Here is a 23,306-nt window from a genome sequence, read left to right on the forward strand (position 1 = left end):
GAAGCAATAGGCTTACGCTGCATGGACCACCTCTGCTGATGCTGTGCTGGTCTCCTGCTTGTTCTGTGAGTTCCTCACCTCTGACTTGGCAGTGGCATCCTGTTGGTATACTTCTTGGGCTCCCCCTACTCACTTGTGCCCACCACAGTTTGTGTGTTGAAAGAATAAATGACTCATGGGGATGTTCTCAGACTTTTAGAAAGAAAGGATTCTGGAGAAAGTGCAAGAAAGCGAGCAAAATCACGAACAGGAACAAATAAAAAGCGTGGAATGTGGGCATTAGGGTCCAACCTGCCCATCAGGTGTGATCTTGTGTTGTGTTAATGACTAGAGGGCATGAAAAGGCCCTGGTCGCAAAGGGTCTCCCATTTACCTCCAGCAACAATCAAGAGCATATTAGTCACTCCTTTAGCTGAAGGCTTTAACCGCCTCCATTAAAATGCAAATGTCAGCACCTGGGAGAGTGGCAGCTCGAGCTATTATCAGCCATTTCCACTTCAGTTACAATCTGAGCTCTTTGGATACTGTATTTCCTGTTCTCTGAGGCCCAGAGGTTTGGTGGTGAGTGTAGGGCTTGGGAAAATCTAGGGACAGGTTCCCTGTGGTCAACTGCGAGCTTCTTAGCATCTTTGATTTCCAAGCCAAGGAAGCCAGAGGTTAAGAGTAAGAGTGCTGGCCTGGCTGGTGTGGCTCAGGGGTTGAGCGTCGACCTATAAATCAAGAGGTCAGGGCGCATGCCCAGGTTTCAGGCTCCATCCCCAGTGGGGGTGTGCAGGATGCAGCTGATCAATGTTTCTCTCTCATCGGTGTTTCTATCTCTCTATCCCTCACCCTTTCTCTCTCTCTAAACTCAATAAAAACATACTTTTAACAAAACAAAACAAAAGAGTAAGAGGGCTGTAGTCCTTGGTTTCTCCTCAGGGCTCCTGGTGGGGGATGGGCTAGAGTGGAGGATAACTCCCAGGGACCTCAGCCATCTTACCCCGATGGCTAACACACTGGGCCCCAAGCCTCCGTGGATGACCTACCCTCATGACACTCAGTGCTCCATCCTGTTAGCTCCTTTCTGACTTGGGTATAACAATAAGTTCATCTCTCTTAGGAAAGGTAAATCATCTAGTTTGAAGCAAGGGGCTTGCTCTTAAAGTGCAAATGTCCAGAAGAGGTGGATACATGTTTGGGAATGGGTTGTTCTTTAAGATTTCTTCACCCTCCAGAGAGCCTTAGGGTTCTTAGAATTCTTAATTCCTTGTGCATAACTCATTACAGTGGGCAAAGTTCATTTTCGACTCTCAGTTCCCAACTGGCTTTCATGTCTGCCTTCCTCCCACTCCAGCCCTTTTCTGGCTCTATTTGCCTTGGGAAATGCTCAGTGGTCCCAAGTGTCCTCTCCTGCCACTCCCCCAACACGTCCCCACCCCCAAGCATAAGCAGCCATGCTCCTCGTGCCTCCAACAGTGCATTAGTGGGGGAAGCCTGTTGGTGAGCTCCTTCATACTGACTTGATAATGACTGATAAGTGGTGGCATAAATCCTTTAATCCCCCAGGGGTATCTGTATTTATTTTATTGAGATATAGTTTACATACCATAAAGTTCACCCAGTAATCAATGCAGTTCTATGCTTTTTAGTGTATTTATTGAGTTGTGCCATCATCATCATAATTTAATTTTTAGAACATTTTCACGATCCCCAAAAAGAAATCCTGTGCCCATTTAGCCATCACCCTCCATTCCTCTCATGGCCATGTGGACCACACTGGACACTGGCTTTGCTTCTAGCTCTGCTGAATCACCAGCTTCCCCTTTTCCAGGACTGGTTTAAGGGAAATGGGAGTTTGCAAACCCAGAGATGTAATTCTGCTGCCAGAGAAATCAATGGGTCCAACTTCCCCGACACTAGTGGGAGTGGGGTTCTTACGATATCTTTAGAAAATGGATTTTCTAAGACTTGCATGGGAGAGTGAGTGGTTTTTATTGGCATGAAATTATATTCCTCGGGTTGTAAAGCCCCATTATCCTTACACAGTTCTTGAAAAGATGTAGCTGCCAAGAGTAGGGCCAGTGTCCAGAGTGTCGATTCCATGATGGAATTGAGTCCAGTACAGCATTAGGCTAGTCACAGTCTTTTAGTCCATTGTGTGGAGTCCGCATGGCTGTGGGCCATGTGGGCAAGTGCAGGGTGTGCAAGCCCCACAAGCCAGGAGTCAGGTGTGAACAGAGAGAGAGAGAGAGAGAGAGAGAGAGAGAGAGAGAGAGAGAGAGAGAGAGAGAGAAAGAGAGAGAGACTCCTTTGTTCAGGAGCTTAAATATCAAATCTTGCTGTGCTTGTAGTGGTCACGCCTATTCTGGCCACTGACTTGTTCCCAGGTGTAATTGACAGATAAGCATCTTCCCAGGTCACCCAGACCTTACTGGGCATACATCTATTGTCCAGTCCCTTCTCCCACTGATTTGGGAGGCACAGGCTTGGAGATGTTAACTGCAGCTTTCTGGTAAAGCTGTATAAATGGCATGCCCGTATTATCTAGTCTTCCCTTTACTCCTTTCTGTTATTTAATAACCTGGTTATTATAATGGTATCAATTCCATGCAAATAAAGCTTTCTACCACATCTCATCCTCCAGGGGGAGCCTCCGGAAATGCTTATTCCAGTGGTACCCCAAGAAACCCACTCCCACTAGCAACAGAGAAAGGCCATCCATGCATTTCTCCGATAACACTGTCTCTACATTTCCACATCCATTTTTAGGGAATGATTGTCATTCCAAAGCATGACTATCTCATGGTGGAATTTTAAGCAATGTGGGGGAAGGTAATTTTGGGTAGTTTAAGAGAATTTTTAGGTAGGGGAGTATTGCTGATACCAACTTCTACAAATACTTCTAAATATTCGAAAATTTCCCAAATGGAAATATTCTTCCCAAAAAAGAGCCTGGGGATGGGGGTGAATAAAGAATAAAGTACTAAAAGTAACCAAAGCAAGATGGCTGGAAAGGTTAAAGGTATCTGTAGATCAAAAAAAAAAAAAAGCCCTCTGTGCCCTGGGGCGTGTATTACCTGCCCTCTGCAAACAGAGTATTCATTTCAGAGAACAGCCTGAAGTGGCCCTTGGGTCAGCCTCTATCTGATGGCAACAGCCAGGTGCACATCCTGGAGATGGTCTTCTAAACTTCTGCCTTCTGTTCCTGTGACCTCCGACTCTTTCTTGGTTTTATTCTGACCTTGAGGACTCCTCTTCTATAGAGGGCAACCCCTGGGTTTCCTGGTCAGCTCTCCACAGGTGTCCTCCAGCCAATGGCATCACTCCCATCACCCTGTCATTTTTGGGTTCTACCTACATTTGCTCTGCAATAGCTGGCTTTTCCAATCTAGTTGCATCATTGCCTAGGTTTGCTTCCCAAAATATAATGGAGCAGGACACTCTGGTCCCCGAATTCTGGGGCTCTTTATGATCATTAAACTGAAGCCCATCCTCCTCCACTCAGGTTCAAGAGCCCAATCCACCTTTCCATCTTCACCCACTTTGCCAGTCCTCCCCCCGCCCCCCCTCACAATTTAGACTCCATTCTGCTCACTATTCCCCATTTGTTTATCCAACAAACAACTACCCGGTACCTCCTATGTGCCAGGCAGCAGGCTAGGCACTGGACACAAGAATGAGTAAGATACCAACTCTGCCCTCAAGGAGCTCTGACTGTGGAGATAGTTCTGAAACAAGTCAAGATAATACAATGTGACAAGTGCTATAATAGAGATTAAAAGCAAGGTGTGCTGGGAGCTGAGGGAGAGTGCCTGACAGCCCAGAGTGCGGGGAGGCAGGAGGGGGGGACGTGAGAGAGGGTTTCACAGAGGTGCTGTACATTTGATCTGTGGTGGTGGGTAATTTCTGCTGAGGCAAAGTGCAGTTCAGGGTGGGTCAGGTGACATGGAGAAATGAACAGCAGAAGCTGGCAGGTAAGAAGAGGTTTCAAGGACAGTTTTCAGTAGAGTATGTGACACTGATGATCATCAGATGGGGGGAAAGTGGAGGACACATTAGAAGGCAAGGAGGGAAGAGAAGGGAGAGTGGTAATTGTCCGGGTGAGAAGGGAGGGGGGAGGATCTGGGTACAGGTAGTAGCTAGAGAATGTGGAAAGAGAGACATGTGAAAGCCAAGGGCACGGAGGCAGGACTCAGGAACTGGGGTAGGAGGGGGGGAGGGATCACCACTCTAATATCAGGGAGTTTCCAGGATGGTAATTCCATCCGTGGAGAGGAAGCAGAGGGAGGAGCAAGCTTTAGTTTTGTTGGGAGAAGACTTTAGTTTTAGAAAATGGAATCTGAGGGTCTGGCTGGCACTGAGGATCCATGGGGAGCTCTCCAGTGGAACTGGGAAGGGAGGCAGGGGCTGAAGATACAGATTTTAGAAATCACTTAGAGAAAAAAAAAATTTGTTTATCCTTTGACCCAGCAATTCTACTTGTAGGAATTTCTCCTAAGAATATAATTAAAGATATGTGTGAATATTTATCTACAAAAATGCTCATTGTTTAATAACAGCGAAAGAGTGGAGACTTTTTATAAACTGCTATGACAATGAAAAAGGAAAAACAGTAGGGGATTGGTTAAATAAATTACGACATATTCTTGCAATGGAATTCTGTTCAAACAATAAATGAATATTGTAGATGAATGCTTATTGATATGAAAAGCATCCACAATTTTTGCTAAGTAGAAAAAAGCAGATTCTAAAACAACTAGTAGAGTAACATCCCACTTTTTGTTCAAGAAAATAATTAAGATGTTAATGGTTCTTCCCAGGTAGTATGATTAAGAATGTTTTTCTTTTTCTTTTTTTTTTTAGTTTTCTTACATTTAATCATGCATGACTTTTGTTCAGAGATAGTGGTTATTTTAAAAATTGAATAAAATTAAAAGGAATGACCTAGCAAGGACTCAGGGAATGAGAAGGTTGAGGGTGGAACCCAATCAACTTGCTACATCTGTCTATGCAGTTGCCTGTCCTAAGTGTCTCTCTCATATCATATTTGCTACATGGCTACATGGTAGAGTACAAGTAACAGGCTACCAACTGTGGGCATTGGGAAAACTTTTGATTCTCTAGTTCTGCTTTCTCATGTTTATTTATTTATTTATTAAAATATATTTTTATTGATTTCAGGAGGAAAGAAATGGGAGAGAGAGATAGAAACATCAATGATGAGAGAATCATTGATCGGCTGCCTCCTGCACGCCCCACACTGGGGATCCAGCCAGCGCAACCTAGGCATGTGCCCTGACCAGGAATAGAACCAGAACCTCCTGGTTCATAGGTTGACGCTCTACCACTGAGCCACCCTAGCCGGGCTGTTTTCTCATGTTTATAGTAAGGAGAATAACATCATCCTCAAAATGGTTCTATGATAATAAAATGTTTAGACATACAGTAGCTACTTAATAAATATTAGTCCCTTTTCCCTTTCTTTTTACTCATTTTTCCTTGCTAGGCCCAGATTCGACCCCCAGAGGTGTTTTTGGCCCTCACAATGGGAATTACTGACTCTTCTCTCTGAACCCCCTAACGCTTTGCTTGGAGCTCTGCTGAACACTGACGGGATAATGCTCTGAACTGAGTTAGTGCTATCTGGTCTCCCCTGACTGTAGCTACAGTTGGGTCAGCTATCCTGGTAGCATCTAGCACATAGGGGGTGCTCTATGAATGTTTGTTGACTACATTCATGGTGCTTTTATGACCTAGCTAATCATGGGTTACTCAAAGGCTGGATTACTCAAGGGTTAATTGATTCAGATCTCTTGAAATTTTTCTCCCAATTTTTAACCCTGGCAAGGTTTATCTTCCAATCTGCAGCAAGATGACCAGCAGAGAGCGAAAGTGAAGCTCACTCACACCTCTAGGCTCCTTTCAGCTCTGCAGGGAGCCGGATGAAGAGGAGTACAGGGAAGGTTGTTTGTGGTTCCCCCACCCTCTGTGTTTAGACTGCGGGAGCTTTCATCAGGAGAGCTTGGGGCAAGGGGAATCGGATGCGTGTATCATTCCACAGGCCTAGGTCCTCTTTGTCAAGTCCTTCTCTCCACCTGCCTCTTTGTCACTGGTCATTCTCTGCTCCCTCCTCTGTCGCGTCTAGCGGAGGCTCTACTTTGCTCTGGTGCCTACACTTCCCGACCACACCTTGCGAGGTAGGTGAAGCAGTCTGGTGCTGACAGATCTTTCGGTTGCAAGTTAGGAGACCTGTGTGACCCGCGGAAAGTGGATTAAGCTCTTGAAGCCTCAGTTTCTGCATCTAAGAACTGGGAATAATCACACTGGCCTGTCCCGGTCACATCCCAGGGTGGTTGAGGGAAATCATATGAGGTTTTTAAAAAGCATACACTGGCAAAGAGCGCTACATAAACGCCAGGTGTTCCTACTGCTGTCTGTGGGGCTCCCTCTCCTACCTACAGACCAAAGCGGTCCTGTCCGCCCCGCCCTGGCTGCACCGGCCTCGCCCACTGCATCTCCATCTTTCCCGTCATTGTCCTTCTGCGCCTCAGAGATGCTGGGTCTCTCCACCTCCCCTGTACATTTCCGGGTCTGGCTCTTGGGCCCCTCTAGCCCCTCGGGGGACTGTGGTCTCCAGCTCCTGGCGGCAGTCGCTGCCCAGCGCCCCCCGCCCTGTGCACCCTCCTTTGGCACGGCCACAGGGCCAGAGAATCGCCCAATAAGAGCGCTGGGCTCAAGTCTGACAGCTCAGGAAGCGGCCAATCGAGCCGGGCCAGGGAAGGGGGCGCAGTGCTGGGGCTGAAGTTGGGTTGCATAGGGGGAGGGGGACTAAAGGGGATACAAAAGAGGGGAGATAGGACTGGGGCACAAAAACGAAGGCGGGGGTGGGGGGTGGGGAGGGCCGCGCTCCACCCAGGTCTGGCCAAGGGACCGTGGGCTGGACGCGGCTCCAGGAACCAGAGGGAGGGGGCTCGACGAAAATTTTAGGTGAGAAAGAGGAGCTGGGTTCCACGCGGCCCCCGGAGCCGGGCCTGAGAATGCCCACGGGGCGCCGAGGCGGGGGCCGCGGCCCGGCCCGGGGCGGAGGCGGCCGCAAGTCCTTGTGAGCCGAGGCCGGAGCGCGCAGGGGGCGGGGAGGCAGCGGGAGGAGGGGATGCGGAGGGCGCTCCCGCGGCGGCAGGCCGGCGAGAAGGGAGGAGCGGCGCGAGCGGCCGGAGCGGCGCAGGGCCCGAGGCGTGCATGGCGCGCCCTGAGCCTGGCTCCCGCGGGCCCCCCCGGAGCGCCCCTGGGGCGCAGCGGCTTTTGGGCGGGCCCCTGCCGGCCGGCTGCCTCTGAGTCCCGGCCTTCGATTTCTGGATGCCGTGCTCCCCGGGAGAAGCCCGCCTGCGTTGGGGCAGAACGGCGGCAGCGGCGCGCCGGATTCCGCCCTCTGCCTAGTCCTTCAGCACCCGGCCGCCGTGGGCCCGCCGCCGGCTGCGAGGAGCCTGGAGCTTGCGGAGCCGGCGCGACAGTCCTCCTGGGCCGGCGGGTCCGGGCCAGCTCCGCTTCGTTTTGCGGGGGGAGGGAGGCGAGAGGGGAAGGGCCGCGCTGCGGGAGCAGGTCCTCGCCCCCGCCCCCTGCGCGGACGCGCTGAAGGCTCGGCTGGGCTCGGCTTTCCGCGGGGCCACGCTCCCACTCTCGCCGCGGGAGGTGGGGGATGCGGGCGACGGCCCCCCCCGGGCTCCAGGACCCTCCCCCCAGGGCTCCGGAGCTGTTGCTCCGCCTGCCGCCCCCTCCCCCGTCCTCTCCACCCTCCATCCCACCTCCCCACCCCTCGTGAGAAAATAATGCTGGCTGGCGCTCGTACCTCCCAGTCGCTCCCAGTTCGCCGCGAGGAAAGGGCACCCTCTCGGTGTCCACGCCGGGACCCCCGCCGAGCCGCCCCAGCCGCCGCCGAGCCGCGCGTGCCCCTGGGCTCCGCTCAGGCTTAATCTGCGAGCGCCGCGCCCGGGCATTGGCAGCCCGGGGAGGCGCCGCCTGCAAGGACACCTCTCCGTCCCGCCTCGTCCGCAACTCTGGTCCCTGTCGAGCTCGACGCGAGCCAGGAGTCCGGACGTCCCTCTGCGCGCGGCGCGGCAGCTCCGCCGGTCCCCGCGGTCCCCGCTGGGCGCCAACTCCACCTCGGACCTGGGACTCCCGACTCGGATTCTCAGCCACTTCTTATCTCGGGGCTGTGCCTACCTCCCAGCTCGCCCTCCTTCTCCGCTCAGGACGGGGGTGCCAAGATGCCCCGCTGCTGCGCAGGGCCCCGGGCCGCCCCCGACGAGTGACCCCAGCCTGGTCCCCCTGCTCGGCCGTCCGCCCTCCCCTTGGAGACCCCCGGCCCGGCCCCCGGGGGAGGAGGCAGAAGACGAGGCCGAGAGGGGGATGTCCGGCTCCAAAAGCGTGAGCCCCCCGGGCTACGCGGCATTGACAGCAGCAGCACCCGCATCCCGGGGAAGCTCGGAACACCGCTCCGCGTGGGGAGCGGCCGATTCTCGCGCCAATGGCTACCCCCACACCCCTGGGGGCTCGGCCCGCGGCTCCACCAAGAAACCTGGGGGGGCGGTGACCCCGCAGCAGCAGCAGCGCCTGGCCAGCCGCTGGCGCCGCGACGACGACGGCGAGGATTCTCCGCTGAGTGGCGACGACCCCCTGGCCGGGGGCTTCGGCTTCAGTTTCCGCTCCAAGTCCGCCTGGCAGGAGCGCGGCGGCGACGACTGCGCTCGCGGCAGCCGGCGGCAGCGACGGGGCGCGGCCGGCGGGGGCAGCACCCGGGCGCCCCCTGCGGGCGGCGGCGGCGGCTCGGCGGCCTCCGCGGCCGCAGCGGGAGGGACAGAGGTGCGCCCCCGCTCGGTGGAGCTGGGCCTGGAGGATCGGCGGGGCAAGGGCCGTGCGGCCGACGAGCTGGAGGCCGGCGCCATCGAGGGCGACGAAGGGCCCGGGGATGGTGGCAGCTTGGCGGGCGCGGGCGCGGGCCCCGGCGCGGTTCTGTCGCTGGGCGCCTGTTGCCTGGCGCTGCTGCAGATATTCCGCTCCAAGAAGTTCCCGTCGGACAAGCTGGAGCGGCTGTACCAGCGCTACTTTTTCCGTCTGAACCAGAGCAGCCTCACCATGCTCATGGCCGTGCTGGTGCTGGTGTGCCTCGTCATGTTGGCCTTCCACGCGGCGCGGCCACCGCTCCAGGTGCCCTACCTGTCCGTGCTGGCGGCCGCCGTGGGCGCGATTCTCGTGATGGCCGTGCTCTGCAACCGCGCCGCCTTCCACCAGGACCACATGGGCCTGGCCTGCTATGCGCTGATTGCCGTGGTGCTGGTGGTCCAGGTGGTGGGCCTGCTGCTGCCCCAGCCGCGCAGCGCCTCGGAGGGCATCTGGTGGACCGTGTTCTTCATCTACACCATCTACACGCTGCTGCCCGTGCGCATGCGGGCCGCGGTGCTCAGCGGGGTACTCCTGTCTGCCCTCCACTTGGCGATTGCCCTGCACACCAACGCCCAGGACCAGTTCCTGCTCAAGCAGGTAAGGGCCCACCTGGCCGCAGGGACTGCATTGTGGGGCCAGCAGGCCAGACCTCCCACCCTCACCCTTCTAAAGTGGCAAAAGGGGCAGAGACTTGGCTGTGTCATCGGTGTGGTGTCTTCCAGCCCCTTAACCCGCTCTCAGCCCCAGCATTTTCATTTGAAAGGAGTGCCTTGCATTATATGTAATGTTCCTGGCGGCGCCGCCGCAACGCGCACTAAACCATAGCCATTATTGTGTCGAGAGAGAACGAGGAAGGATTTGGAGCAGTCCCCTTCTCTTCCTGTGCTTCTGTCCCTGTATCTGTAGAAAGGCCCCTGACACAGCGGCTGGGCCCTATAGCAGATTCCCCCTCCCTAGAGCTACTGCTGGTTTGTTGACAGAGCCCTGGGTAAAGGGCTGGGGAGAGCAGAAAGACCATGGCACCCTTTGCCCAGTCTTAAGCAACAGGAGTGATAACCTTGCCAGTTGTCTGAGGCTGTGGCTGACAAGTTGTTTCGTTTACAAAAGTGCCCCAAGCCAAAAAGCTGCCGCCAGCAAAGGTAGGAAGGAGCCTCTGAGATGTGTGGTGGCAGGCCCCCTGTTTGCCTGAGCAGAAAGCTAATGTTGGACATTGTGACCCCTTCTTATTGATGTTCCTGGTTCTTGCCTGTGGTGGTTGTGTGTGTGTGTGTGTGTGTGTGTGTGTGTGTGTGTGTGTGTTTTATCCCTGCTGGGACTGGTTGGGTGAACCTAGAACAGTGAGACTTGGGAGAAAATAAAACTTTGTTAACTGGTGACTCCACTGAAGGGTTTTGGGAGAGAGGAATACTTGCCATCCTGCCCTCAGGGTGGATGGGCACACCTTCTCCTTTTAGCAGTCCCCTTGTCTGAAGCTCCATGGACCTCATCCACTGACCCTGCTGAGCCTGCTGGTTTGCATTTAGCTCAACTGGGAGAGAGTCAAGTGGGCCAGTGTTGTAGGCCAGCAGTCTCTTGACCACGGTGCCCACTGCAACCCTCTGAGGCTGTTTGCCATCTCTAGAGAACCTCTTAACTACATTCCATTGTCATTGCCTCCCTCCTCCCCAACTCTGATGCCTTTCTCAGACTTCGATCCTGTTGAGGGCGAACTCTTTCTCGAGGGGTGTTCTTGTGCCCCCCGACTCTCACCCAGGGAATAGCACCGGCATGCACTCCAGCGCTCTCGGCTCTAGCTGCACTTCCAAAGTGCTCCATGACTGGAAAAGAGGGGACTCACAAGCTCTCTGGGCCTCAGGTTCCTTTTTGAGAGAATGAGAGGCTCCTTTACTGTTCCACCCTCCTCTGTCCCAGCCCTCACCTGCGAGGGGCCTTCTCCTTCCATTCCAGCTGCACTGGCCTCTCCCTCTTCTGCCTGGTAACAATGGAGTCAGAGCCACAGAGGGGAGCACTTACTGTTCTCCAGGCTCCGTTGGTTTTGCTTCTCATTCAATGTGAGCCCCTTGGACTCAGGAATCCTGAATTGTATGGGTTTTTCCTCTTCTACCCTCTAGCACAGTGCAGAGTACTTAGGAGGGATTTAATAACTGTTGCCAGTTTGGTTGGGTTCCAATGAGTGGAGTAGGTGGGGTTGTTTAATGCTAAGTTGAAGTTTTTCTGATCTGGGATCAGAAGAAAAACTTTAGCCATCAGCTTTGAACTTGAGAGGAACCTATTGAGAGATGATGGTTTTAAAAAAATTAACTATCACTGTTAGTGCTTTAAAGGCTTCAGCTCCTTCGACCTGAGGACCCGAGCTGTCACATGGGTGTTGCATCTTTGGGGGTTGTTCCTGGCTTGGATGGGTGTAGCTTTTCTGCAGGGGGAAGGGCATATCATCCACACAGAGTGGTAGAGATTTCCAGGATCGTTTAGACCAGACTGGGAGACAGGGTCTGATTACAGCCGTAGCAATCCTGCTTGTATGATTTCCAGAGATTGGAGTCAGATCCCAGGGAGAGGGACTCCAGCTCCATGTTAGCATGAAAATGTCATTGCAGCAACAGTGCCTGGCTTCCCCTGCTAGTTCCTCAGGCCAGTTCCTCTCTTCTTCTCCCCATCTCTACCAGTCCCCCACCCTTTGCTTGTTTTACCCACTGTGGCCTTTAGACCTTGGCTTGGGGGTAGGCTTTTGGGTGGGTTTACACTTAACTGCTCAAGATCTTCCTTGAGCATAGCAGAGCTTGTTAGGAGTGGTCCCCTACAAGGGAATGCAAACGTTTCTTTTTGGCTTCAGAGAACACTGTATCCTTTTGTTTGTATTTGATTTACCTTTTTGATTGTGTCTGATGTAAAATTTTTATTTCTTGAGCAACGGTGGGAAAATATAAGTGGGACAGTTCAGCATTAACGTCTGCCTCAGGTTACCCCAGAGTGGCAGGCAGTTGAGGATGGCTTGGGTTAGATGCCATCCCTCCTAAGTACCCTGTACTGTGCTAGACAAGAGATGGTAGAAGAGGGAAAACCCCTGTAATTCAGGATTCCTTAGTCCAAGGGACTTACACGCTCATTTCTTTGATGAGGACCCTGGTCCAGGGACATGGGGCAGCAGCGTCGTGGGCACCCAGTAGACCCTCAGGAAACTATTGGCATTTCTTCACTTCTCTTCCTGCGAGGCTGGTCCCCTCGGACCCTGCTACTTTATTCTTCCCCAGCCCCTTGTATGTTTGGAGCTCTGCCCTTTGCTCCAATTAGGAGGAGAAAACATTTGGTTTCTTAACAGGTGCCTTCTGATGGATTTTACTTAGAGAGGATGGAGAGGCAAGGTGGGGCAGTCCTCTTTGGGGGATGATGTTTTTTCTTCTCTTCATGACATCTCTGGCTCTCGCTCTTCCCCTGGTGTCCTCCTGCCCCGCTCTGCTCTTCCTCTCTCACTTCCTCTCTCTCCCCACCCCCTCCATCCCCCTGTTGCTCTCTGTCCACCTCTCCTCTCTGCTTGCCTGCCTGCTCTTCTCGATCTCTTACTCGCCATCTGCAGCCTCTCAGCCTCTCCTTCTGTGCTCTTGTCTCACTGTGGTCTCCTCAGTGGAGTACAGTAGGAGCGTCACAGGGTTGTTTTTTTCTCCTTCTTTGCGTGTTACAAGTCCCTCTGCTACACCCATACCATAAATAACACTCGAGCATCTGCCAAACACATTCCTCACTTGTGTTAATAGGCTGTGATGATGCTGGAGCCTGTTGCCATGGCAACCTCATTTTTGTTTGACTGTATCCCACTCTGCTACATAAAGCTCTGCGTGCACTCACACACAAACAAGCACGCTCACACAACTATTACATATGCTGAGCTATTAAAGGTTATTTTGGAGAAAAATCTCTGAGCCTTGTGAGGGTGGGTGGTCATTTTGCCAAGGAGAGGAGCGTCTGGTGTTACTTTAGGAGGTGATAATGGATGGAAGAGCTCTTTGGAAAGTTCTGTTTAATGTGGGGTATTATTATTCTGCAGCCACATCTAACCTGCCTGAGGGACCCCATGTGGGTCCTGTGAGCTTGGAAGACCTGTTAGAGGAGGTTGCCCGGGAGAGCTGTTGGAGGTTGTCCTTGCAGTGTGGGATGACCCATCCTCCACCCAGCCTCCCTGCAGCTCCTCCTTCTCTTCCCTCTAACCCTTTTGGAGAAACTTAGTGATTTTTTGCATTTCATCCTTTGTGCCTGTTTGAACCCACAACTGTCACCAGTTGTTCAAGATATCAGAAAGGCACAGGCACTGTGTGGGTGATGTCTGTGACTGTGTGAGTGCCTGCAGGGAGGAGGCTGGGAATGGATGGGGGTGGGAGCCGACTGCTGTGGTTGCCAAGAGGTGGGTATGGGTGTGCGTGTGTGTGCGCGTGTGGGCATGTCTCTGGTGTGGGCTGGCCACAGATAGTGGATGCGTTATGCAGATGTGTCTGTCACGTGGGCTGGCCCCGGGGTGTGTGTTTCTGACTGTTCCATGGAGGTGATGGAGGTCGGCCTGGGAAACCTTTGTGTTGACTTTGAAAGGAGATCATTGCAGCTCTGTCCTGTTTATTCTTGGCTGGTGAGTGGCTTCCTGTGGCTGCTTGCCTTTCTGATTCTGGGCCTTGAACACCCTTCTGACCTTGACTTCTGACTTCTTAGGGAAGTACCTTGGATGCACCCCCCCTTTCCAAAATGAGGCCAGGGACTAGCTTGAGTGGTTAGCTCCCCTGACCCATGGACCCCGCCCTTTCCCTTTCAAACACCTTTTCTGTTAACTCACCGCTGAGCTGCCCAGTGAGCGCCACTGAAGGGCTGCCTCCTGGTTCTGGAACTTGGCCCTGAGGCCTGTTTGGTGGGTCATTGTGGCTGCCCCATGTGTGCTCCTGGCAACCACTGCCTGGCTGACCGCCTGGGTGGTGTGGAGGGGGACACACTTCAACTGCAACCACAGGAGACTGGGAATGGCCTGCTACCAATTACTTCCCCAACACCCGAATTCCTAGACAGAGAAATCGGCCTTTGTGAACTCCAGCAGCACAGCAGGCTGGGGTGGGGGTTGGTGCTGCTTTTGCAGCTGAGGAGGGTCTCCTTGTCTTGCCTCAAGGCTAATTGTATTTGCCAATTATTTTTGCTAATTGCTTTCGATTAAGTTGCCTCCTCTATGGGTGGGAAGGGGGTGCTTAGAGGGGAACAGAAGCCTCTGGGGTGGGGGATGAGCACGCTTCTAGAGGAGGGGTGTCATTTTCTAGACCCCAGGGATGCCTCTATTCCTGTGAGGAGGACTGCGGGAATAGCAGAGACCCAGCGAGGAGCAGAGTGATCAGCTGCTGTATTTGCAGAATGTTCACTGTTCATAATTCAATGTAAGTTTTGATCTGAAGCAAGAGCAGGAGGTCTATGTTTTGTGGAATGTGCTCATGTTCCTGTACAGAGAAGACACAGACCGTGTCTTAAACCCCATCACGGAGACCTGCCCCACCTCTCAGAAGTGCTAAAAATCAGGCCTGGACAGCACCTTTCCTGCACAGACGGGCCCTGGCCAGGAGTCAGGGCTGGGGCCGGTGCTGGGCTGGGCCTGCTGGTCTCCGGAGAGGTGTGACTAGAGTTCCCACCTTGGTTCCAGCAGGAGATGGGGTGTGTGTTGGGGAGAAGGGCACCACATGTGGAAGCCTCCCTGTGATTGTACCAGCCTCTTACTGGGTAACCTCCAGTCCACAGCTGCCCGCTCGCACCTCAGTTAACTTTGTCTTGTGGTAGGTCCAGATGGTAGTCGTTTGCTGAGCAGGAGCAGGAGCCTGTGTTGGGATTGGAGCTCTGATATGGGCCCATTGACCCTCTGGGTGCAGTTACATAAGTTATGTTGTAGCATATCCTCCATCCATGCGTGCCAGATGAGGGTAGCTAGCTGATGGAGGGCGGGATCAGCATTCATCTTCTCTCCCAAACATGAAACTTCATGAAGACAGTTGGAAAGCCCTGCTTCCCCTACCTTATCTCAGAGCAATGTCCAAGTCTAGGACAGAGAAGATCTCTCTTTACAGCAGCCTGAACAAAATCTGGGGGTTGCCAGTTATGGGACCGTGAGCTTAATGTGAGTCTGCATTCTGGGCTGGCTGTTGGGAAAGACCAACGGGGTCTGGGTTAGGGTCATAGGCAAATCCAGTTCATAGGAGGATCGAAGTCCCCTCTGAAGCATCTTGCTCGATGCTAGAATTCAGAGGACTGGAAGTCCTTGACTTCTCAGAGAACATCTGAAAGGAGGGGGGTATTTAGCTTGGAGGAGAACAGGCTGTAGCAAGGTAAGAAAACCTAGAGAGACGGTCAGGCCATTATTGCTGGGATCCCTGTTGTCAGATAGTAGAAGAGGGACTACATTTAGTTTCGGTTGCTCCCAAGGGCAGGGTTGGGGGTAATGGGTGGAAATAGTTGACAGACTTCAGCTCCAGGTAGGAGTTCCCTTCCTAGTCTTTGGGGTTTCAGCCATCAAACCAGATGCCTCCTGGGGTAGCCAGCTGTGCTAGTGGAGATGGTCAGGTGGAACCTGGATGACTGTCTGCCAGGCTTGTTTCTGAGGAAATGGAAGGTTCTGCTTCCAAAGGCCTGGGATGGGGCCAGGATTGGATCTCTTTTTTTTCAACAGCTTGGATCTAGTTTTCAAAGCTCCCCAGGTGGTCTTGATGACCATCTCTTAAATTTGGGATCTTTGGCCCAGATAACCGCTCAGGTCAGACCCAACCCTAGGATTGGTATCTGTGGTTTGGTATCTTGCAACAGCATGACTGCCTCCTAAAGTCCATTGATGTGTCCTATCACTGTGCCCATCTCAGCTTTAGTGTAGAGAAAGCAAAATCACTGCATCTGGAGATGTACAGGTGGGGCTGGTGTGAGTACTGATACAGGGATGTAGACATGGAAGGCAAGTGGCAATGACGGAATAGGAGGGGAAGGGTGCCCTAGACCTGAACTCCTATTCTCCTCTTGTTCTTCCTCCCAACCATTCCCAGCCCCCACTTCCTGTTTGAGGGAAAGCAGTCCATGGCTCACCACTGATGGAGGTTGGGGGGTTTCAGCAGAAAGACGGACCTCGGTTTAGTCCTGGTTTATTCATTTAATTTGTCTGGTAAGTGAATATTAAAACCCTTGGGGATATCCAGGTCTGGAACAGATAGTAAAGAATGAGGAGATCAGGTATTGAGGAGGGAGGCTAGAGGTGGGGACTTAGGAGATGGTTTGAAGGAGAAAGAGTAGGAAGGAAAGGAAGGGGAGATTGGAACTCTGAGTGTGGGGAAGGGGAAGAGCTTGGAAGTGGGGGCAGGGATGCTCTCCGGGAACAATGAAATACAGTCACAGTAAAGGGGGGGGGGGTGGTAGACAAACAAACACTGAGAAACAGTAGTGGCTTTATTGTTTAGGCCAGCCTCATGTGTCAGCGTGAAATCCACCCCCCTTCACCACCCCTACTGTCTCTTTCTCTGGGAGGGTTAGGAGCTGTGGCTTCTGGGCTTGAGGTTTCCTGACCTCACACTGGGGTGGTCCTGTCTCCCCTCTCCTTAGGGATTCCTGGGGCTTTTTATCACAAAGCTCACTGAAGTCCTAGTTGGCTTTTGGAAGGATTCCTGAGGGACCCAGTGCCAGCCTCAGTGCCCTGGCACATAGTAGGTGCTCAGTGAGGGCTTGTTTGAATGAATGAATAACTGTGTGAATGGGTGGTAGGGTGGGTGGACAGCTGCATGCAGACTCTCGGCTGTGCCGAAGTGCTAGACCAACACCTCCACAGAAGGAAGCGATGTAGCTCTGCTTGGAAGCCTATTTCGGGGGATTGTGATCCTAAACTCCGAGCAGGGCTTCCCAAATCCCTCCTCTGCCATTTAAAATGTGTGCCTTCCTGGAAACAGAAAACTGTTGCCTGGCACTGCTGGAACGATATCACTTCACAGGTCTGAAAACCATTATTAAGTCATTCTTTTGACTTCTCCCTATTCATTCAGACAACAACCATTTATTAGGTGCCTACTGTGTACCAGGCACTGTGCTAGGCCGAGGGAGTTCCAAGATGATTCAACCTGCGTCCTAGCTTCTAGAACTGCCTTTAGCTCAGACTCTCCCACTAAATGTCCTTTGAAGGGACATTAATGGATGTTTCACATACACACATTCACTTCTGTGTCAAATAACTTTAGGAAATACTGGGTTAAACAGAATTCTTTACTATAGGACTTTAAAGCTGTTAGTATGTTAATATGTACTAAAATTTTCCCATATCAAACATATTTGACCCCAGAACCAGTTTTTCAAGTAACATAATAGGGGGCATCTGTGTTTGTTTAAACTCACTGCTGTAGGGGGCGGAGTTTGTCAGGGTCCAGCCCCTGCCTCTGGGGCAGAACTAGGCAGACTAATCGAGACGGGGGTGTTTGTTCGGGGACTTGCCTCCCTCAGGAAGGAGATTGCCCAGCTTGCATCCGCTAGCTGCCTGTTTTAAAGTCTCATTCCCCATCTGGGTCCAAAATCCTTTATTCAATAAACTGACGGGGCTGGAAGGGACCAGGGAGATGCCTCCTTTCTCTAGTTTCAGTTTCTCTTACGGGTTTCTGTTGCATCTTTACTGCAAGCCTGGCACTGGGCTTCTCCCTCACATACATCACCCCTGTGAGAAAGACATTTTTATCCCCATTTCCGGCTGCAGAAACTGCAATAAGAGAAAGTAAGTCCCTTCCCCAAGGTCACACAGCTAGCGAGCATAGCAGATGGTTCAGTGCCTGCCCATATTCCCTGGGCATGTACCTTTCCACTCTTGCCAGCCAGACGTCCAGCTGTCAGCACCTGAGGGCTTTCTTTCTCTGGCTCGAGCTCCTTTGTCTGCTTCTGGGGCAGGTCAGAAGTGCTGGGCAGTGACCATCCCAGAGCAGCTCTCAACCAATGACTGTTGGGTGCTGGTGGATAAATACCCCAGCTCCCTTGCCCCCAGGGAGAGGGGATTGTAACTCTGGGGCTTGTTTTTTATGGGTTCCCAATCCCGCAGAAGGATTCGGCTCTGGTTGTCCACAGGGGTAACAGGCTTGGAACTTTTTGTGTGCGACTTTCGTCCCTTCCTTTTCTCACTCCTCCGCACCCTTTCTAATGTTTCCTGCAGTCACCTTCCAGATAGACCACTTGTTCTCCAATCCTTGCCTCGGGGTCTTTTTCTAGGGACGTCCACATTGAGAGCGGAGAAGGTAGGAGTCTAACCGGGTTTGACTTGAACACCAGGGAGGGGAGAGGCCGCCTCCTGGAGCGAAAATGCAGGTGCGGAACTTTATGGCAGACTCAGCCCCTAAGCCTGCCTTGGCCTCTCACGCCCATTTGCTAACATATGTTTGCTGCTAGTGCCGTCGTAGAGTGGTTGCTGGACTAGCAGAATTGTGTGAAATTTAAAAAACAACAAATATATGTATATTTAAATTTTTTTCTGCTTTTTTTTTTAAAAAAAAATCTCTGCTTCCTAAAAATGTGTGGCTTTCTATTTATTCCTAGGCAGTGGCTCAAATATCAGCCAAAAGACTCAAATGCTTTTACATTGATTAGCATTTTATAGCTGACAAAGGACTTTACCACATGTGATCTGCTGACAGCTCTGAGGAGGTGATGGGTAAAGAGGGGCAGGCACTGGCTTTGGGGCTCATGGGCCCAGGGGCCCAGGGAAAAACCCTGGTTATATGATCCTGGCTAAGTCGCCTAACCCTTTCTCGATCAGTTTCCCCTCTGTAAAGTGGGGATAATAGATTCTGACTGACAGGATCTGTTGTTGGTTGGTCCAAACAAGTTAATGCATGTAGGGGTGCTCATAATTACAGATCTGTTTCAGAGAGGAGGAGGTAAAGGTTCAGAGAGGTTGAGTGACCTCATTTAGGTCACACCGCTAGTTCATTAGCTTAGGAGCTGCTATACAAATCCAGATCTGATACCAAATGCAGTGTCTGAATTTTCACAGTGGGCCAGGCCCTGGGTCCGCCCCATGGTGCCTGCAGAAGCAGCAGAAGGCACAGCTGCTCTCCAGCAGTTGTCTGTTCGGTTTTGGAATGCACGGTTTTAAATGTGTGATGGTCTCCCTTCCCTCGTGTTGTCTGGCTCAGATGGGCATTAAATGACTTGTCATTTCCTGAGCCTGCAGTGATGCTGCGAGGGAAGGCAGCGCTGAAATGTTCAGGGGGCACCTGGGAGCAGATGTTTACCTGTGAAGAGCCCCTGAGTGGTTTTGTGGATGAGACCCAGAAGAGGGGGTCAGAGCGAGGCTAGGAGAGCTCAGCTCTGGGGGTGAGGCTGTCTTATATCCAGTCAGGGTAGCATAAGTGGGACAGGGGAGGGGAGGGAGGAGGCTTCTGGGGACACACAGGAGCACTTCCTGGTACATCTTGGAGGTCAAGACTCGGGGTCTTTCTGCCAAGGAGCATCCAGTCGATACCAGTTTAGTGCTTCCTAGTGCGTTTCTAGGATGCGTTTTAAACCTAGCCCCCCCCCCCCCCCCCCCCGAACCATCAACCCCTCAAACGTAACTCAGATATCCTTTAGTTCAGCTTCGGATCCACTCCTGTCCCTCCCACTCTTCACGAGGAAACTAGGGAAAATGAGACTCCTGCCCAAGGGCCATTCCTTTTGCTAAGTGGATTTTCCAGGTTTTATTTTCACTTTTTTTAGGGGGGAGCGGTGTGGAAAGGCTATTTATTTGTACTTAACATGCCCAAGTCCCCAGTCTTCCTCTGGCCAGGTCCCTGAGGGATCCGTCCATCTGCATGACTGGCCCCCAGGCAGCAATACCACCTGGAAAGTGCCTTGGCCCTGACCTCTCCGCTGAGGCTGCTGCCCAGGGAGAGGGGCCAAGCTGCAGGGCAGGCTCGTGCCCCTCCAGGGGCCCTGCCTTCGTAACACCTCGTGCTGTGAATCTAAATTAGAAACGTCCAATACTTTCAGCAATACAAATAAATTTAAAAACATATAAAAATAAATGAGAAACATCCTCTTCTTTTTCTCTGTAGCACTTACGCTGGTTTGTGATTTTATCTTGGTGGGTAATTTTATCTATCAGCCTATTCAACCGTCAGCCCTCTGAGGGCTGGGGCCTTGTCTATGTTAATACCTGAATATTTACTGAATGTTATTGACTTTCTGACCTTTACCCACCGAGCACTGTGGGAAGAAGGCAGATAAGTTCCCATCCTCAGGTTCCACAAGGGCTTCTGACTCTTGGCAGGGAGGAGTCCCTCCCTCATGGTGCTCTCCTTCCTGGACAGGGCAAACTTGTCCTCTAGTCAGGGGGCCATGTGCATGGGGTCCCCCTCTAGAAAAACACTGGCTTTCACTTTCATTCTCCTCCTTCTCTGATGGCCCCCTGAGCAGCCAGGTGCTGTCTGGGAGGACAGCAGGTGCACGGTTTGCTTCCCCTCCCGTCCTTGGTCTCTCCTCTCTCATCTTTCCTCTGATGTCCTTTCCTGCTCCGTGAGTCCTCCCCATGCCCCTCTTTCCAGGTGTAAAATGTGGGGCGAATCTCAGAGACTCACCTGGAGGCAAGTTCAAGTGTAAGGACAAGAAGCATGAGCATGGACACTGCACAAATTCCAAAAAGTGTTCCTCACCATTTCCCAAGAAATCCCGTGAAACAGAACTTCTTTCGGAGTGTTACCAACTTCCTCACGGTTGAGTGCAGTGCGTGCGCCCGCCTCCGTTTCTCACCTCACATGCCCACGGTGGGCAATTACCTTTCTGGGTGGGATAATGTTAAGTAACCCATCAGAGCTTAAGGTGTGGGAAGTGATGGCACGGGTAGGAGTTTTTACATAACTCCATCTCCAGGCTCACTTGGCGCGGCCTGGGCACCAGCATTCGTGGTGTTCCCGGAGCTGCTGATGTGCACGGGGCTGAGAACTCCTGCCCCGAGCCTCCCTCCATCAGCAGAGAGATCATGTGGATGACTCTCAGGCCTGATTTATGGAGATATTGAAAGGCGAGTTGTTTATATTGAAAGGGTTTATTGCGGTGATTCAGTAGAGAATGATGGCCACTAAAAATTATTGCAGGCGTGTAATAGGGGAAGAAAATTTGGTTGGTGGTTGGTGTATAAAATCTTGTCAGGCAGGGCTGTGGCTTGGTGTATTTATGTTGCTCTTATCACCAGCAATTAGCCCCAAACATGGCTCCGTAAATGGCTTAGTGCAGTGCTATGAAAACTGCAAGAACATTTTAGGAAATGACTACACCATGAGCCTCAGCTATCTCAGCAGAGCAGCAAATCTCATGACAGTCCTGACAGCCTGTTAGCTACAAACCAATGCCTATTGATTGGATTAACTCTTCCCTGGCTGTCGTCTGTGATATTTCCCTTTAGAGTGGCGGGAAATGGTACAGATACCCATGGCCTGCCCACCTCCAGCTGTGCTCATTCGTCTGTGTCTCTCTCCAAGTAGAACAGTGTAGTAGATGCTCAGTAAAATTTGTTGGATGAATTTGCTCGAAGTTACACAGCAGGGAAATAGCAATGTTAGTCCAGTTACTTTTACTTTTACCACTATTACTTTTTCTGTGTCTCTTAAGGTCATGAAATATAGGCAGGAAATTATATAATTAGCGATTTCCTGTGCGCATTTATCGTTATCAGCACGCGTGGCACAGACTGAGGTGATGTGCAGAGGGTGGAGAGGTGTGGCTTACACTCTGGAAGGGTTTCCTTCCTGTCCACGTTGAGGCCACATCTTTCCTAGCACCAGGGCCAGAAGCACAGGGTTCAGCTGCAGCCCTCGTGCTCCACGAGGACCGTGAGAAGCGCGTGAAGCTGGGTCCATCTGAGGACTGAGAGGATTGAGAAGTGCCAGGTGCAGGGGCTGAGGCCTGGGGAGAGGTCCTCGGGATAAATCCTCCCCGAATGACCACATGTGGTTTATGATGTGGTCTCTTTTGGAAAGGGGTTATCTGGGGAGAGTTAATTTTGGATTCCTGCTTTACATTTATTTTTAAAGCGGAATATTTCTCCGGCATTGGTGACAATGGCCTAGAAAAGCCGGCTTAGTCACTATCTCATATCTTCTCCATGTGGGGTGTTGCTGCCCCTGCTTTTCCCACCTGATGTCCATCAGTAGGGCTGGTTTAAAGGTGTGTCGCCCTCTCCCTCTGAGGCCTCAGGGTGGTTTCCCTGGCAAACAGGTCTGTGGGTAACTCCTGCTGGTCTGAAGTGGGATCTTCCTGTATGGGGGGATGGATGGGGCAGCCCCCTGGGTGGCTCTTCGCTTCTCTTGGGAGGCAGTAATGGCCTCTCGGCGAGGCCTTTCTGGGCCGTGGCCAAGTCCGTAGGATTAGTTCTAGCCTGCCTTCCCCGCAGTCTTTTATTCTTTACTTTTGCTCTGAATTTTCTGAAAATAACAGAAAAATCACCTGAAGCCTGGATTTAAAGAACAGACCTGGTTTCTCTTAAGGGAACGAAAAGATACGGAATGCTGCATCCCTCTTCCCCAGTTTGGAGCGGGAAGGGGGTCTTGTGGGCTGACCCTGGAGCGTCTGTGCTGTGAGGAGGTGGGAGAAAGGAGGAGGCCTTGGGAGAGGGTGTGAAAGGAGGAACCAAGCCGCACACTTTGCTGAGAGTTGGGGAGAAGGGCTGAGGCTGGCCCTGGAGTGCTGTGTGGGGCATTTACTCGCTGCAGGCTGAGCTGCCCACTCTGAGGCTCCCACTGGTCTCCTCACCCCGAGCTGCTATTAGCCTGCTAGGAACAACTCTGGCCTGGGGTGCGTGGGCCAGCGGCCGGGCAGGCAGGCTGGGGGGTCTGGTTGCAGTTGGGTGCGGGTGGTAGTAAAGAGGGCAGCGGCTTGGAGCCTTGGGCTTCCCGGAGTTGAAGCTGGCCAACAGGTGGAAGGTGCCACCTGAGGGTGCCCACGCTCTCCCACTTGCTGCTGCCCCTGTCCAGCTCCACCCTTCTCCAGAACTGGTATTCAGGTGCCTCTCTCTGTTACTGTTCGCTAAGTCAGAGTTTATGTGAACTCTGACATCTCCAGGCCCCTGGGAGGAAAAGCTTGCAGGAAACGACCTGGGGGTGAGAGAGAAGGCCTTTGTGATCTCCCTCCACCTCCCTCGAGGGCTGGAGAGGCTCTGAGCGCAGGCTCCTCTTGCTCTCTAACGTCCCCTCTGCGTTTGGAGGCGTGGGGCAGCCTGTGCTTTGGGAACAGAGTCTCTGTTTCTTCTCCACGCGCTAGCCTCCCACTGTCCCGATGAACCCCCAGGGCCTGGGCAGGGAGAGGAAGAGGACACTTCATCCTTTCCCTCGACAGAAATCTACCTCTCTGAGATGCCCTGCCTAAAGCTAGGACAGTATTGCCAGTTCTTACCAATC

The 23,306-nt window shown here is 52.5% G+C and overlaps 1 protein-coding gene and 1 long non-coding RNA gene across 2 annotated transcripts in view; one reads left to right on the forward strand and one right to left on the reverse strand.

Annotated features, from left to right (window-relative positions):
* Window positions 1-7,963, reverse strand: part of LOC132230330 (uncharacterized) — a 13,689-nt gene extending 5,726 nt beyond the window's left edge. Inside the window, exon 1 of the long non-coding RNA XR_009451854.1 lies at window positions 7,829-7,963. This is a non-coding gene — a long non-coding RNA (uncharacterized LOC132230330). The remainder of the gene's footprint in view (window positions 1-7,828) is intronic.
* The window catches only part of ADCY5 (adenylate cyclase 5), a 161,110-nt gene continuing 144,666 nt past the window's right edge, over window positions 6,863-23,306 (forward strand). The window contains exon 1 of the mRNA XM_059687644.1: window positions 6,863-9,519. Coding sequence (XP_059543627.1) covers window positions 8,389-9,519 — 1,131 coding nt within the window. The 5' untranslated portion in view covers window positions 6,863-8,388. The remainder of the gene's footprint in view (window positions 9,520-23,306) is intronic.

The sequence above is a fragment of the Myotis daubentonii genome, chromosome 3, assembly GCF_963259705.1.
Source record: "Myotis daubentonii chromosome 3, mMyoDau2.1, whole genome shotgun sequence".
In the NCBI taxonomy this organism is placed as follows: Eukaryota; Metazoa; Chordata; class Mammalia; order Chiroptera; family Vespertilionidae; genus Myotis; species Myotis daubentonii.